The 17896-nt window shown below is 39.2% G+C and overlaps 1 protein-coding gene across 6 annotated transcripts in view; it reads right to left on the bottom strand.

Moving 5' to 3' along the window:
- Positions 1–5856: 5856 nt before the first annotated feature.
- The window catches only part of NCK1 (NCK adaptor protein 1), a 48147-nt gene continuing 36107 nt past the window's right edge, over positions 5857–17896 (bottom strand). For all 6 annotated transcript variants that reach the window (XM_084752367.1, XM_084752371.1, XM_084752368.1 and 3 more), the window contains 2 exons: positions 9241–9953; positions 5857–6524 (listed from right to left, as the gene is read on the bottom strand). In XM_084752367.1, coding sequence (XP_084608493.1) covers positions 6330–6524; positions 9241–9953 — 908 coding nt within the window. In that variant the 3' untranslated portion in view covers positions 5857–6329. The remainder of the gene's footprint in view (positions 6525–9240; positions 9954–17896) is intronic.

Genomic DNA, 17896 nt, shown 5'->3' with positions numbered 1-17896 from the left:
ATAAAAAAGAAAAGGTGGACAGAAGAAATGCAATCAAGAGTTGAGACTCAGCCGGGCAGTGGTGGCGCATGCCTTTAATCCCAGCACTCGTTCGAGGCCAGCCTGGTCTACAAAGTGAGTCCAGGACAGCCAAGGCTACACAGAGAAACCTTGTTTGGGGGGGGGGGGAAGCTGAGCCTCACACACTGGGCTGTGGGGCAGTCCACCACCAATCCACGGGGTCATAAAATGGCTAGTTCTGCTTCACGTGAGTCAAGACAAAGCAGCCAAACATTACCACCCTGACAGGTGTCTGCTAGTCTTTAAGCAACTACAAGGAGTTAGTCCCAAATTTAGCAGGCATCTATGGGGCAGTGAGAAGTAATGTTATAAACCTAACCCAGCTTTTGAATTAATCCTTCTTAAGCCTGGGCCACACACTCGGTGAGGACTTCTGGATGGCTATGCATCATATGCTCAACTCTCCCACCTGATCCTCCTGGCTGTGCTCCTGCCTCTCTTCAGCTTTGTCAATTTTCTTCCTACACTCTTGTCAATGTAACATGCCCAAACCAAAGTATCCTTTATCCCGTTGCCTGCATGTTTGATTTTTGTTGACACAGGGGCTCAGGGAGCCAAGACTGGCCTCCAACTCACTATGCAGCCAAATTTGTGAATGATCTTTAGCTTCCTAATCCTCCTGCCTCCACCCCTGAAGTGCTGGGATTCGTGTACATTAACATGCATGGTTTATATGGGGCTAGAAACCAAACTCAGAGGCTTGCTTGCGCATGACAGGCAGCACCCTACAGGCAGCACTGTTGTCTGCACTTCTTCCCACCCCCAATCCAAGGCTCACTCTTCGGACTGTCAGAGTGTCCAGGCACAGACCAAATAGTTACTTTTCTCTCTTCCTGTAATCTTCCCTTATCCCGCTTGCATTACACCAGGATCTCCACATATTTATGCCTGTGTTTAAGCATATCTGACATTTAGCGCTCTCTTCTTTTTCCCGGAAGTCACACAGAGAATGTCAACAGTGGGATTCCTTTTAGACTCTTCTGTTTCCATCACGCCTCTTCTAGCTGTAATTTCTACATTTCCAAGCTCCAGTTTTCAGTACTTCTGCTGAGAGGCTGGTGGAATGGTTCAGTGGTTAACAGTACCAGCTGCTCTTCCAGAGAATCTGGGTTCAATTTCCAGCCCCTGGATGGGTGACTTCACCCTTCTTGGTCCTCTGGGATATGCTGTGGGCCTTCCTCCAAGGGCACTGACACACATGCAGGTGAAATACCCATACACCCCAAACCAAAATACCTCCCTTTGAATAAAGTCATTTCAATCTAATGATGGTCGATGGTCTTCAAGAAATTAATCTTTTGAAATGGGTTAAAACCTTTGAATCTCTAACACTGTCATCTTCTTGTAGTTATGTCTGGTTTCTAAGAAACATTATCCAATAACTCTTACTAAGATGGAGAATTAAGTTTTATTCTGAGCAGCCCCTTGTAGTTAAAAGTTCCATATTTAAATAAAACAAATATCACGTTAAAAATTTGAAAGTCAGAATCTATGCTTTGTAAGTGAACATCTTACATGATAGCATAATACTTTTGGCTAGTGTTTCTCAGTCACGGGTTGGTCTTTGGAGCCCACAAGACTAATTCAGTTTTATCAGGGACCCCCATCTGGGCCCTGCTAACACCTGCAAGCCTGGGCTACAGCTGCACCTTCTTGCCTTCTCCATTTAGGCACTGCATCACTAGAATTTCCATTTCACAAAAGCTTTGTTTTTGTTTTTGTTTTTTCACTGTATTGCTGGGTGAGAACTCAGGCCGGAGCAGCAGAACAGTCAGCTTAAAAGGTAGAACTGTTTTAAGGTAAGATGAACGGAAGGAAGAGAGAAGGCCCCATCTCAAGGTTCTACCACCTTCCAAAAGTGCTCCAGATGGGAACCAAGAATTTAACATATGGCGTTGAGGGACATGCAAGATCAAGCTATAGCAACAGTTCCAAACTAACAGTTTCATCTTGAAACCAAGCAATTATACCTCAATGAAACCAGCAATTCATCTTTATAATACCCCCCTTTGTCTATATATAGTTTAGAAAGGATATTACAATTGACATAATCTGTTCTAGAGAAGCCATGCTTACTCAGGAGTTACTAATTTCTTCTGTAAGTGTTCAAAATTATCCCAACTATTCCCATGGTTAGCCTGAATTTAGTTAGACAACTTAGTCTCTTTCCGGAATCTATCTTTTTGTTTTGACAAATTTTGCAGTGATAGATACCTGCTGGGTCACTAAGATGTATCTGAACCAAAAGTCAGTTAAAATCATCCTTTTCCCAACATATCTTAGATACTACTTCAAAATGTTACTTATATTGTTTTCCCGTTTGTCAATGAGGTACAGGAGAGAAAATCTTTGTAGTAATAAACACAATTTGCCACAGTGGGAGCAGCTATCCCTTGTGTAATCTGAGTAGAAACATTTAAAATCAGTGCTTTTCTAGCATGCGTGAGGTACCTGTTCCACTGTTCAGCACTACAAAGATAAACACAACAGCCAGCATGTTCCTGCAAGCTACTGGAGGCATCAAGCCAATTCTGAAATTGGTAAAAATCAAGTGTTCTGGCCAGAAAATAAACTCTTAATTTGGTTCAAAACCCTTCTGTGGGGCTGGAGAGATGGCTCCGAGACTAAGAGCACTGGCCGCTCTTCCAGAGGATACAAGTTCAATTCCCAGCATCCACATGGCAGCTCACAACTGTCTCTGACTCCTTAACACAGACATATATGCAATATGTGTGAAAAATAAAAATTTTAAAAACCTTCTGTGTATATAGCCAATGATAATCAAACCCTTCTTTCTTTACAACCTCAGCAGTTAATTTCCTACTTCAAACAACAAGTCTCGGCAAGGCATATATAATTTCAGATCAAGAGACTCATGTAAGTAAACTAGACACGCACATGTAACAGCAAGAGTTAGGGTGTCAAGTGTGGGCCGCTTTGTTTTGCTGTCTGCAGTGTTTAGAATACAGCCGAACCTGCTGACACCAATAGAACGAGCATATCTACCTTGCGAAAGAACCAACAATTTATTTTTTCAGTCCACGGGATGTGATTTAGAGAATGATGCCATTTTATGTTGAACAAAATTCAAGGAGTGACCACAGCTGTGAAGACCTATAAAACAGGTGAGAGCTATATAAAGGGTTCTTGCCTTGTAACAACGAAACAGGAAAGGCAAAGCCGTAAGGCTACACTCTTAATTCACTGACTTGGACACCAGAACTGCTTCTGAAAGATGGGCATTTCATATTCAAAGCCAAAAACTCTCCATACAATAGGAAAAATGGGGAGAAACAATAAGTCAATATGGCTATAACTTATGGGTTGAGCTGGGAAAGACTTTGTCACTCTGTCTTTCTCTATGCGTAGTATGGGACCATCCACATCAGGTTCCAGCTGATTGTTACCTTGGAAACTCACGCTGTCAGCTTATTTTTAAAGGAAACCATAAATTACAATGCTATCTGAAATCTCCCATTTTCAGTGCTGTCAAGTTGAATATTACCCAAGTTAAACAACACTTCTGCAGCTGGCTGTACCATCAGCAGGTAAAGGGGTGGGTATATCAGAAGACACCTCATAGGCCACAATTTTGCAACCTCTACATTGTGTTAGAGCATTAGAAATGGATATGGTTTGCATGCAATGTATTTATCAGCATGTCCTAATAACCTGGGTTGTTCACTCTAGGCCTTTCTATCCTGGCAATATGCTTGGTTTCCTTTGTTTGGTGTGTGGGTAGCACCCAGGCTTCATGCATGTTCTGCTACACAGCTACAGTCCCAGCTCTTCTTTTCAGACAGTATCTTGATAAATTGTACTCAGGCATGTCTCATGATCCTCCTGCCTCAGCCTCTTGAGCAGCCAGAAGTACAGGCGAAAACCACTGGGCTGGGTATTTTGTATTTTGCTTAGTGATGTTTGTGAAACAGTTTTAATAGTCTTGGTGTATGTGTTGACATATACTGATTGTATGCAGTACTTGTTATGAAGATATTCAACTCACACCCCTAAGATTTATGACCATGTAAGTGACATAACATTTATAGCTTTTGTTACTAAGCTTGTACACAAGCACCAAGTTGTTTAAGAACAACACACCTCTTCTAAGATTTTAGAGCAGTTTCTATGGACACAAACCAGCCAGGACTAGAGGTATGTATATTTAAACTTGGAAACTAATCTTTTTATATATAGATAAAAAGTCTGTAATAGTGATTTTCCCAGGACCCACCACTTAGTCTAAAGCTAGCACACACACAACACTGTGTCAAGACACACAGATCTAGGAGGGAGATGTTCCTAATACAAGTCTGTTACTATCTAGCCATGTAGCTATTTTCCAAGGTTGTTCTAATTCCTAAGAAAACTGCTTCAAGTAAAACTCATGCTTATAATATAAATAGCCTTTGGTTGAAGAGGTGGTTTAGGACTTTTTAAAAAGTTGATCAAAAGTTGATATACAAAAGTAAAACAGTGTAGAGTTGGAGAGCACAGACACTGCTGGAACACCTCCAATTTCCGTAAACTCTAGCTACAGCAGGACCCGAGCCTTCCTCTTCAGCACTACTCCAACGCTGCCTTCCCAGAGGACCAGCTGCCGCACAGAGGGTTTACAGAAACACCTAAGTCCACAACAAAGTCTTATCTGCTTCTTTTTATAAAGGTCCATTTTGTTTCACGAAGGGAGCACATACAGAAAGAAAAAAAAATAAAGTATCATTCTGTAAACCACTTTTAAATGGTTTCTCTTAATAGTCACAGTATTTTACAGCCCTGAAGGATCATATATAATATTTACTTACATTAACCAATCTACTACCATTTACCTTAAACAAAAGAGCACTCAAATACAAATATAAATTAAAAAGCTTTGAAAGCAGGTGTTATAAAGATGGAAATTTATACACCGGAACTTTAATTCTATCTGTTGACTTCTACTTAGTGGGAGAGGCCAGGGCTGCCACCCAGTGGCAACATCAGCCTCCAAGTGATTGTAGGATTTTAATTAAAAAATTTAAACTACTACAATGAAGAAAAAGTGAAGTTATACTTTAATTTTTACCAGCTATAACTTTGGTACATTATGTGTTTAAAACAGCAAAGTTCTTGTGCTCACGTAGTATCAGAGGCCTGTTACTTTGCTTAAGTTAAAAATTACAGAATGAGGAGGGAAAGTGTGACCAACAGAATAGTATATAGTTTAGTCTCTCATTCATACAAAGTACTAGATGGCAAATAATTTTTAAATAATACAGTTCACCTAACTGTAGCATATTTCCCCTATAGCACAACACTTCAGAGTCCCAGTTAAAGAGACTGAAAGATAGGATTATCTTGTGTGAAACCTTGGGTTAAATATGAAACAGTGTTAAAAATGTTTCTTCATTAAATCAGATATTGAGGGAGACTAAGGAAGCTGTAAGTTGAAAACTTTAAATTCTAAAAGTCAAATTGCTGATGTTTAGAGGGGGGAAATTACATATCTCACTGTCTACTGTATTCCTCAAACTTGGCCATGACTTATTTCATGGTGACATAAATACAGCATGGTCTAGGAATACCCATTTCATTCAATAACTCATTGGCAGAGACTGCTTTGTTCTCTTGATAGCCAAGAGAAGGGAAAAGGAGCACTCCCTAAGTTCTTAAATTTTTGTTTAAATAGCCATAAATTATGTCTTATAAGCTATATCAAATCTCTTTTGAATATAATAAATGGATTTTTTAAAATGAAGGCACAAACAACATACTTGATATTTACAATGTCTTGTGACAGATACAATACCTGAAAAATCACTTCTAATTTTCTGTTTATTATTGCTATTTAGTCACAGAAAAGATGAACACTTTACAAGAAATGTACTTTAGCATATGTCATATAGATATAATTTTGTGTTATGAGGAACTATGGGAGAACAGAATGTCTATATGAGGAAATAAACAGCAATAAAAGAATTCTACCATATAAAGATTTTTGAACCAAATTATTTTTTTTCAGAATACAAAACCTTAATTGTTAGAAGGAAAAAGAAAAACAACAAAGATAATAAGGTAGAAAACCAAGAATAAAGAATTCTTCTATATGTACTGCATATGTAGTATATATGTATGGGCTGAGTGATAACAAAAATACTCATGTATTACAGTCAATCCTCATACAGTTAGAAACAGCACTTCCCAAGCAAGCACAGTTGGCCTGACCCTTTCTCAGTCTTCAGTTGGATGGTGAGTTAAAGCTGTGCAGCAGTCACTGCTGATGAGCAGTATCAAGACAAATGCTTGACAAGATACAATTTTTCTCCTTGTTCACTTGTAAAGATTGGTGCCTTTTTGTAATGTTCTACAAGTTCTTCCATAGTGCTGAATTTCCGCTGCCCAATGCAATAAACAGTCTCTTTCAGTTGGACTTTAAAATGCTTGTTTTTTCCTTGTGCTTTTAGCGATACTGAGAAATCATTTGGCTAAAAGAGAAAAAGGGAGGTGGAAGTAAACATTTTGAAAGCCATGTATCTGAATGTAAAATAAAACATAACTGCTAAAATCTGAACATGTACTAAGTACAAGACACGATGCTAAATTATTTACAAACTCTCATTTATTCCTCAAAATAAGCCTTTTTTATGAATGAGAAAAATGAGGCTCAGAGAACATAGCTCTAGGATCCCTCACCTGCTGACAGCTACCCCCAGAGTAGCACATACAGAAAGTCCAGTATTTTCAGAGGCACAAGAGAGCACATGAAAAAATACCATACTTCTACTCCATCCCTTCTCAGGTCAGAGTGGACAGTAACTAACTTACACAACACTGCGAATTTTAAGAAATAGAGGACAAATAAGAATTCAACAAGACTTTAATAAAAGGTGACAGGGCTGGAGAGATGGCTCAGTGGTCAGTGGTTAAGAGCACTGTCTGTTCTTCCAGAGGTCCTGAGTTCAATTCCAGGCAACCACATGGTGGCTCACAACCATCTATAATATGGTATAATGCCCTCTTCATGCATACAGGTATACATGCAAATAGAGCACTCATACACAATAAATAAATTTACGCACATAAAGTCAATAAATCTTAAAAAAATAAATTTTAAAAAGGTGACAAACACAAATTCCTAGAAGGGCCAAAAGAAATGTTAAGACAGAAGAAAGAGGGTGTGGCCAGCCTAAAAAAGTTACACTGCTCACCTGTGACTGCTGCTTTGCAGGAAGAGACCCCACGTGGACTGGTCTTTTGCATTGTTTTTAAATACCTTGTTTCCGTGAATGGGAGCTTTGCCTGCATGTCCATCTGTAAGCCATGTGTGAGCAGTGCCTGGGGAAGCCAGAGTGGGTGTCCTGGCTCCCCAGGCACTGGAGCTACAGATAGGTTGAGTTGCCATTTGGGTACTGGGAATGAAAACTGGGTCCTTTCAGAAAGCAACCAATGCTCCTAACACTGAGCCATCTTTCCAGCACGGTCTTCCAATTTGGAAGGGAAATCTGAAGCTCACATTTTTAAAAGATATTTTTATTACTTTATAAATTTTATATATGTTTGTATGTCTGTGTGTGGGTGTAAGGACACTTGTACAGATGTGCATGGAGCTGGTTGTGAGCTACCTCACACAGTGCTGGGTACTGAACTTGGGCCCCAGAAGAACAGCAAGCGCTTTTAACTGCTGAACCATTTCTTCAGCCCCAAAGTTGAATTTTTATAAATCCTTTGCTACTGAAATATTGGTGATAAATTGGGAAGATTTTTTATTATGCAAACCAAACAAAAACACATGTTCAAGATATCAAGCTGAAAAATAACACTACTGAAAATAATCATATATTTTGGCTACTATTCACCCACAAGAAAAACAGCATCCCGTATTTAAATTTCCTTCTTTCTTAATTAGGTGGTAGCAGCTGCAGCTGTTGCTTTAAACCTAATACTTCTGAACAATCTCAATCAAGCCAGGAATGGTGACTTCTAAATGCTGGGCTGCATTTCAAGATTTGTAACAGAAAATGGACCCCACTATTCTTCTATACTGACAATCATGTCTCCTGAGAGATTAAAGGTCTCATTTTCCCCAACTCCAAATCAGTAAGTCAATTCACTTTAGTCTCACACACGCACCACTCTTTCTTCTTTCTTTCAACCTTCTGTGTAACACACTCACAGAAAGCCCATACTAACCATAATTTAGTAAGTAGAAAAGTAGTGATACCATTAGGAAAAAATTTTAAGAAAAATAAGGACCATCAAATTTTAATATACAAAGTAACACTTAAAAGAGACTAATAACTATGTCATTTTCCCATTTGTATGGCTTTATTGTCTAGCTGGTTCTACGACGTAATTTACCTCTTACTGCAAATACATTTCAAATGGTGCTAAGTACGGTTGCTGAGGTGAATCAAACGCTATTTTAAGTCAAGTACGGTGTTGCACACCTTTAGTCCCTACACTGGCAAGCGCAGAGGCAGGTAGATCTCTGAGTTCAAGGCCTACCTACAAAATGGATTTCAGGGTAGCCAGGGCTACAGTGAGCCACTGTCTTATTTTAAAGGAAGGAAAGAAAAAAAGGAAAAAAAGGAAGGAAGGTAGGAAGGAAGGAATTTTAATCAAACAGCTAATTTATGAAGACAAATATTTTGTAGTTAGATTTCTTGCAAGTATTACAATGATTACATCCTTATATATTACATCAAAAAGCAGTCTGATTTGCATTATCTACTCTCAAAAGAAACCAATGCTCAGTTTGCCCCATTTTTAAGTTTAATGCAACAGAAATGTCCTAGAAATGCAAAATCAATACTACTAAAGAAAGCCTACTAATACAACATACCCACTGCTGAGTTACCTTACTCAAAACAGGACCACTGGAAAGACCAGCATTTGTGATCACGTCTCTCCCAGCTTACAACTTAGTTAGATTTAAGGGAGCTGGCCATTCAACCTCTCCAACTTATTTTTGAATGCCTAGGGCTCTGTTCCCATTTATCTTTGAAAATCAACTTGCAGCTGGGTGTGGTGGTGCACACCTGCAATCCTAGCACTACGGGAGGCACAAGCAGGCAGATCTCTGAGTTCCAGGACAGCCTGGTCTACAGAATAGGTCCAAGACAGGTAAGGCTACAGAGAAAGGCCCTGTCGAAAGAAAAGAAAAGAGAAAATAAAATAAAAATATAAATAAAATCAACTTACCGAAGATTCACTATCACGAATGAGGAAGTCTCCCTCATGTCCCCTTTCATTTAATGCCATTTCTGCCTGGTGCCTGGTGACTTTGCCGTAATACCAAGGATTGCCAGCAAACTTCCCAGTGAGTGAAGGCCTAATGTAATCACACTGTGGAGGCGATGGTTCCAAACCTGAGGTTAACGGATTATTCTGCATAATGGTAACATAGTTTTTTGGCACCAGGCCAACCATGCCATTGATTTTCCTGCATTTCCACCATTCTGGGTCATTTTCTGGCTTTTCAATAACATCCATTACGTCACCTTTCTCAAAATTGAGTTCTTCATCATTGGATGAGCTGAATGGGTAAAGAGCCTGTACAACATGCAATACTTGACTCGTATTTAGGTTATTGACAACTGCTGCTAATTTCTCTGACAGAGAACCTACATGGTCACCCAAAGGACTGTCGCCTTCTTCAGTTACATAGTTTGAAGGAAACCATCCGATTTGTCCATTGTAGCTGCCACGCCACCACCCGTCACTGCACTTCTCCATGACGACCACCTTGGTCCCTTTTATCAACGACAATTCATCCTCTCTCTCAGCCATGTAGTTAAACTTCACAAAAGCAGGCATGTTGAGGTCATAGAGACGTTCTCCTGGATCAACAAAGCTATCATCAGCAGGGGATGCGGTATCTGGAACGCTAGGTTTCCTTTTCACTTTTCCAATGCCTGTTTAAGTAAAGAGGAGGCAGTTAGACTATAGCTTCAACTCGGTACACTTACCCCAAGACTCTAAATAGAAGAGGAAAAAACAAAACAAAACAAAACAAACCGGGACACAATGGAATCATCTTTTGGGAATGAAATACAAGTTCTTTTTCCATAACCAAAGCAAATAACTTCAGTCATGTGATAGTTTGTCTTCTTTTCTCCTACCAAACCCATGAAATAACAACATAATAATAAAGTTGCCATGTTGAATTTTTCTCTTAAGTGTTAATTAGTTTATTTCTTTCACAGCTACAACTAGGAACACAAACACTCTGGTGACCCCACACTTGACATCTTAGTTTTATTAACCTAGATTTTGTAATTAGCTATATAAAAATGAAGTAACTGTTTACATTAGTACCGGATACACTATATAAAATTATATCTGTTAATGTCATTTGCTAATTTCTTAGTTTCCAAAGCCTGATCACTCTTTTTGGATCTGTTTACTTTAAAATAATAAATTATTTACTCATTTGTTTCCCTTTATTCCAATTCACATGCAACCCCCCCCCCAAAGGGCAAGAAATTTTCATTTTGCTCATAGATAAATCCCCAGGAGCCAGAAGGGTACTTAGTACACAGAAAATGTTCATTGAATTTTTATTCAAAGAACTGAGAAAATGAACCAATCATCAGAAGTAAATACTCTTAGTGCAAGCAAACATTTTTAGGGCTGCTCATTTGTCAGCATATTATCTGATATTTTGCTTATTACTTTGAAAAACTAGGACTTTGTACAACTATTCAAATTTCTTTTTACACTTTTAAAAAAGCAATCATCATTCTCACTCTTTGTTCAGCCAAGCCCCAAATTCTGATACTGTAGGGTTTTTAACAACCACCTTTTTCCCTTTGAGACTCTGCACTACCCTTATTTCTTTCTTACTTAGACTTATCAATTAGCCCATCTCTTCAATACTAAAATCAAGTTATTCTACTTTTCTATTCTTTTAATAATTTTATATGTATTTGTGTATATATTTACTTAGCCTAGCAGGTACAGTCAAAGGCAACTTCTGAAAGCTCATTTTCTTCTACTGTGTGGGTTTCAGAGACTGAACTTGGCTCAGAATAGCTCATGCTGTTCTTTTAAAATTGTATCACTCTTTTATCAGTATCCTTTTGCTTTTCTTTTTAAACTTCAACTCTTGCTTGCACTCCCACCTTTTAAAAAATGTAAGTTTATTATCTATTTTGGAGGGCTACTACAAATCATGTGAGGAGTTCAGAGGGAAACTTTCAGAGTTTGGTTCTCTCCTATGTGAGTCCAGAGGATCAAATTTCGGTCATCAGGCTCAGTAGCAAATTCCTTTACCTGCTGAGCCATCTCATCAACTCTACACTCCTACTTATAATCTTTCTATCTCTACCATGACATAGTAAAACTACTTGATTACAACTGTAACCGCAGTTTCAAGCATGAGGTCTGATTTGGGCCGGTGTGTGTGTGTGTGTGTGTGTGTGTGTGTGTGTGTGTGTGTGGTGGGGGGGGGGGCGGTTAGTAGTTAGGATGCAACAACTTATGTTGGGCCAACTGCCCCAGATATCAAACAGAAAAGTAATGAGGGAAGAATTTCAAATAGCATGGCAATGACTGGAAGATAGAAACCATGCATCTCAGCCTAGGAAACCGACATAAGCTTGACATCTGACTGAAGAAATAACTGGGGCAGGGATGAAGCATCTTGATCAAAGTGATGTGTGCATGGTCACTATGTTCTCCCATGCTGGATCTGCAGTGGGGCCTCTTCACTGCTTGAAAGAGCACTCTGGTTCTCGTGAGAGTACTTCTGCTGGGGAGGGAGGGGTACAGCTTAGAGAAGGTGACTACAGGTTAGGACAACAGCTGAAGACCTTCAGTAAGCTTCTGGGTAAACCAAAGAACTTTTAAATTCCTGTCTTTGTACCTTAAACCTTAAAGGGTAATAATACTGGTTCAATATTAAAAGTTTTCAAACAAATTTTTCTTTATTAACATGCTTCCATGCAGAGTTGAACAGAAGTATGACCCACAGTAAAAGAGGTAGATATAAAACGAAGCCAGAGATATCAAGTTTTGTTACCGCGTGGGCACAAGGACCCAGTACATTTTTGGCAAAAGCAGTATCTTAATTTCTTTTCTATTACTGTGATACGATACCACGACCAAGACCACTTACAGAAGAGTTAGGGCTTACAATTTCAGAGGGTTAGAGTTCACAACCAAAATGGTGGGGAAAGGGGCACTGAAGCATGCAGCAGCAGGCATGGCTCTGGAACAATAGCTGAGAACTCACAGCCAGCCAGAAGGTAGAGAGCACTGACTAATGGTGTTGGCTTTTGAAAGCTCAAAGCCTCTAGTCAGTGACACAGACACACTCCTCTCCAACAAGGCCATACTTCTTTTTTGTTGTTGTTTTTCCAGACAAGGTTTCTCTGTGTAGCCTTGGCTATCCTGGAACTCACTCTGTAGACTAGGCTGGCCTTGAACTCAAGACATCTGCCTTCCTCTGCCTCCTGAGTACTGAAAGGCTCGTGCTACCACCACATGGCTAAAGTCACATTTCTTAATCCTTCCCAAAGAGCTCCATCAGATGGGAAACAAGTATTCAAACATATGAGCTTTAGGGGGTCAGTCTCATTCAAACCACCATAAGCAGTTTCTAAGTATGTGTCATATACATAACACCAAATTATTAGCATCCTTAGTCTTTTCCTCTTTTCATGAGACAAATAAGATCACATGCTCTGCATGTTTTTTCATGATGTCCCTGAAAGTCTTGTTTTCCCCCTCTTACCTATTTACACATTGTCTGTCTCTGGTCCCCTGTAAGCCTTGCTATAATAATGCCTTGAGCTTGCTTACTTGTCTGTTTCCTTAATATGAGAGTGAGCTCCCTAAGAACAGAAAGCTAGAAATTCCCCTTGTATCTCCAGTGCTTAGTGTAGTCTCAACATTAGTGAACAAAGCAAAGTAATTGCTGAACTCCTTCACTGAAAATATTTTTCCAACTTGGCACAATTGGCCTTCTCTACTTTTAAAAAAACTTTTAACTTCTATATAGGTTTTCAGATTTATTTGAAGATTTCAACTCTTGCTCTGTTTGGAATCCCAGCACTAGAGTTTTGTCAATAGACACTGTTAGATTTAACCAAACCTATATGCATGTCCAAATAAAACTGCTCTGTTCTTAAAAAAATAAAAATTAAAAATAGAGGCCGGGTGGTGGCAGCGCACGCCTTTAATCCCAGCACTCGGGAGGCAGAGGCAGGGGGGTTGCTATGAGTCCAAGGCCAGCCTGGTCTACAAAGCGAGTCTAGGTCAGCCAAGGCTACACAGAGAAACCCTGTCTCAAAAAACCAAATATAAATAAATATATAGGGGTGGGCGGAGAGGGAGAGAGAGAGGGGGAGAGGGAGGGAGGGAGGGAGGGAGGGAGGGAGGGAGGGAGGGAGGGAGAGAGAGAGAGAGAGAGAGAGAGAGAGAGAGAGAGAGAGAGAGAGAGATTGCTTTTATTAAGTAAAGAGAATGCTGAGGCAATTTAAGTGGCCTTCCTCCCAGTCTCCTTCCCCCAGGGCAGAGTGGCCTTGAGGACAGTTACATATCAATCTTATTAAAGAACTGTGACTGAGAGGCTTTAGTTTGACTGCCAGACCCCTGAGGAACCTACACAACGGTTGGCCTTGGGTTCATTGGAACAAGAGCATTTCAGAGCTAGGTTGTCTTCCTATGTAGATTAAAATCATTTGTTCGGTGCAGTGGCTTGAGAGAAGGGACACTTGGGGCAAGGAAAAAAGATCAAAAAGCCTGAAAAGTAAGATGACAAAAAAGATTTTACATAGAAAAATAAGGCACTTAAAAGATCCTATATGTTCTAGGGAATCAACATGATCACACATGTGGTCAGGGCTGGACATATGCTGTAGAAAAGACTAGGGAAAAACCTGCGATCTTTACCTCTGGCTGACCTACAACTTCTAAGAACACAGTAGGTAAAGTCCACGCAGAACTGTAAAAGGCTTGGCCAAGGATTAAAAAAGTATACAAAATATACAACCAAACCATAACAATGGAAATTTCCACACACATGTCCCATTTTCTTTTGGCTCTGTATGTGTAAGAAAATAATGCCAAAATACTAGCTACAAAACAGTTCAGTAGCTACATGACTATAAATACAGACTTTACAAAAAATGGCAAATACTTCCTCAGAGATAAAGAAATTAAGACCTTCATAACTCATCACAAATAAACTTGTGCTGTAAGAAATGTGAAAGATAGTCCTCCAGACAGAAATCAAAAGACATTAGCCAGAAAGAAATCTAGAGTCATACAAAGAAAGAAAAAAGGGCGCCACCAAAATACATGCTAACGTGTACCTGGGAATGTTCAGGAGGGCTCAATCCCAGACAAAGAACAACATACAGGTAACTGAGAACGCTAGGAGAAGGAGAGAAGTCTCCCCCACTGCTAAATTATCTAGCAGCAAATGGTCAGCCCTGGGAACATACATACAAGTAGCTTGACAGACTGAAAGGCTGCATTATGAATTTAGGAACACACACGCAACCAACACAACCAACAAAGAAAAAGAGACCATGTATTTCAAAGAGGGCAGAGGACTCAAGGGTGCATGGGGTGTATTGGAGGGAGTAAAGTAAAGAAGGAAATATATTAGTCCTTTTTCCTATATGATTTAAGAATAAATTACTTTAACCTAAGTAAATAGGCGAACCCACAACTAATATCTCAAGTAATAAACCATTTTAAAAATCTGTATTAATCTTAGAGACTATAAATATTTAAAGGGGAAAATGTTAAATGTATGGTACTTATTTTCTATACCATAGAAGCTGTGTATATCTCTGCGAGCATGTCTTCAACAACATGGCTCCTTCTTTCTGACACACTGCTGCTATAACATACAATAGCCAGAGCAAATTTCTTAGAACCACAAAAACACTCCCATCTCCTTCTTTAAAAGTTGGCACATATAACTGTTTACTCACTGGAGATTTCTTTCCCTCTCCACCAGAGTTCGTGTATTCCTCCTTTTCTTGTTGCAGACTTTTATATTTTTACTCTAACACCAAATATTCCATGTTCCACTATTTGCTTCCTTACGGCCAGTGCTTTCCCCACTCTCTCTCCATCCTACTGCCAAGCTGTACTAAGTGTTCCACTAATCTTTATCAAGAGAAAGAACAAAGATCGGCAAAATGTGAGTAGAAGCACTTCCCACCAGTCCTAGAGACCCATTTGACCCCGTATGGTGGGAACAGACAGCCTACGCCCGTGAGTGTCCTCTAGCCTACACATGCATGCCGCAGCATGATCCACAGGAGCAGGCAAGCGCTGATCTGCACATGCATGCGTGTGCACACATAAGTAACTGTAATAAAAAATTTAAACAAATGGATGTGTATCTGGTAGGCTGTATTGTTCCCCTGTTTAAAACTTTGCCAGAAAATGGACATTTCAATCTCCTGCTATCAACAAAAGTTGATACAAAAATGTTTTTACAAAATCATTTTTTACAGTATGAAGTTACTTAGTCATTTATACAATAACTATTAACAATTAGATCCTTCCTTTTAGATCTCCCTCAGGATCAAAATTACCATTTTTCTCCAAAATTCCTTTTGTTTTTGTTCAGGCTACTAATTATAATATTTAACCAAAATTTGTTTCTCATAATTCTCAGAGCTGCAAGTCAAAACTAAAGGGACTGACAAGACTACATCTGGTGAGGTCCTATTTCTTAGAGCTGAGCACTCACATGGTGGAAGCTTGCAATGTTTTACACAACGGCACTAATCTCATTCATGAAGGCTTTGCCTCAATAAACTAGTCGCTGCCTTAAGATCCCCTGCCTCTTAATACCATTCTATTGCTGATTAGATTTCAACCCATATATTCTGGGAGTCATAGCTGATATGATATGATAGCTCATGTCTGTAGCCTCAGCTATTACGGAGGATCACATGAACCAAGGCATTCAAAGACAGCCTTAGCAACACAGTGAGATCCTGTTTGTTTTAAAAACAAAATTAAAAAGCCAAAAAAAAAAAACAAACAAACAAAACAAAACAAAAAAAACCCCACTATGTTCATAGCATCTTGATCTAGTATTTAGTTCACCACAATCATCCTAACTAGTCCTTTTTCCAAACAAATTATTTTAATCCATCACTACTCTTGTTCTGATCTTGACTCTTAAAGGGTTTACCATGGAAACTTGAACAACACTTAAATTTATATTTTCCCTTTGTCATCTTGAACAAGTTATTTCATTTTTAGGCTTCAATGTCCTTGTGAAATTTGATATATAAATACCTGTATAATAAAGTTTTTGTGAAGAGTTTTTAAAAATGCTATTTAAGTGGTTAGCATAATACACAGCACACAGGAGGCACTCAATGGACAGTAGTCATCAGCTTTTCTGGTATTTTTCACAACTACATAAACCTTTATTATTATGACAGAGCTGGACAGACTTGGCCAGGGTTGGGAGGGTAATAGTCACATGTAAGCATTAATGAGGCAAATAACTGTGAAGCAGTCCTATTTTTGTTGTTGTTGTTTACTGCCTTTAAAAAAGTTTGTATAGTTTCTGTCCCTCATTTCTATCTTTCTGGTCTTCTTTACTCCTCTAGCAATTTGTAGAAGTGGGTGAGACAGGGTCTCACTATGTAGCTTGGCTGTCTTGGAACTCTTCTATAGACCAGGCTGGGCTCAAACTCTAGAGATCTGCCTGCCTCTGCCTCCCCAGATGCTGGGAATAAAAAGTGTGGTCACCATGCCCAGCAAAAGATTATTTATTTAATGTTTATTAATGTTTCGCCTACATGTATGTCTGCATACCACAAGGATATATCAGATCCCATTGAACTAGTTATAGATGGTTGTGAGCCACCATATGGATGCTAGGATTTGAATCCAGGACCTCTGGAAAAGCAGTCAGTGGTCTTACCCACTAGCTCCCTCTAGCAATGTTTAACTAGAACCAGTTGAGTATGGTGGTACACTCCCTGAATGTCAGCACTTCAGAGGCAGAAGCAGGCAGATCTCTGAGTTTGAGGCCAACCTGGTCTACATAGTGAGATCTTACTTTAAAAACAAGAAACTTTTTAAAGAACCTGGTTAAACACTGTGAACACAATCTCTGCATGCTACTGCTCTTCTTTCTCAAGTAAATCTTTGTTATCAGTAACTCTTCCTTATATAAACTGGTTTCAAATCCCCAATAAATTTAATGCCAGAGTTTGGAAGCATCAGATGCCAAGTAGACAAACCGCCATGTTTAACTAGCCGGAATATACATAAGATAGCCTCTTCATCCCCTTACCTGAGTACTTTTAAGGCTTGAATCAAAGCCACCACACCACCTTAGTAGCTCTTACTAAATTTTGAGTTCATATCAGCCATTCCTGGGCTGATTTCATCATTCTATTCGATTTTTTTTTATTAGTTTTTGCTTCTTCATCTAAATCACTAAATAAATTCAAATAAATAAATAAATTCTAATTCCTCAGCAAACTACCACCTCACTGTTCTTAGGTTCACTTCTTCAAAACCAGTTTCTCCTTGTGGACTTCCCCTGATTGCCATGACACCCAGAAAACCATGTGTGTGTCTGCCAACACTTAGACTTCTTCTAGGGCATGAGGGGTACTTTCCAGGATCGCACAGTCTTGCCCAGCTGTCTATTTTAACCAAACAGGAAAATTTTAAATGTTTAGTTATATATACTAGACTATAAGGCTAGTACACAGGTTATCTGAAAGTAGGTATTTATAGACTTTTATTTCGTACTTCATCTGTCCATCCATCTACATGATATAAATCAAGGCTTTTTATCTAAGATGATAAAAACGGTAATTTTTGTTTTCCAAGTATCCTAGCGACCAAACAAAAC

This window comes from Acomys minous (genome assembly GCF_964271855.1).
Source record: "Acomys minous genome assembly, chromosome: 13".
NCBI classification, from domain to species: domain Eukaryota; kingdom Metazoa; phylum Chordata; class Mammalia; order Rodentia; family Muridae; genus Acomys; species Acomys minous.
The sequence above is the reverse complement of the archived record's forward strand: the minus strand, read 5'-3'. Positions and strand labels throughout refer to the sequence as shown.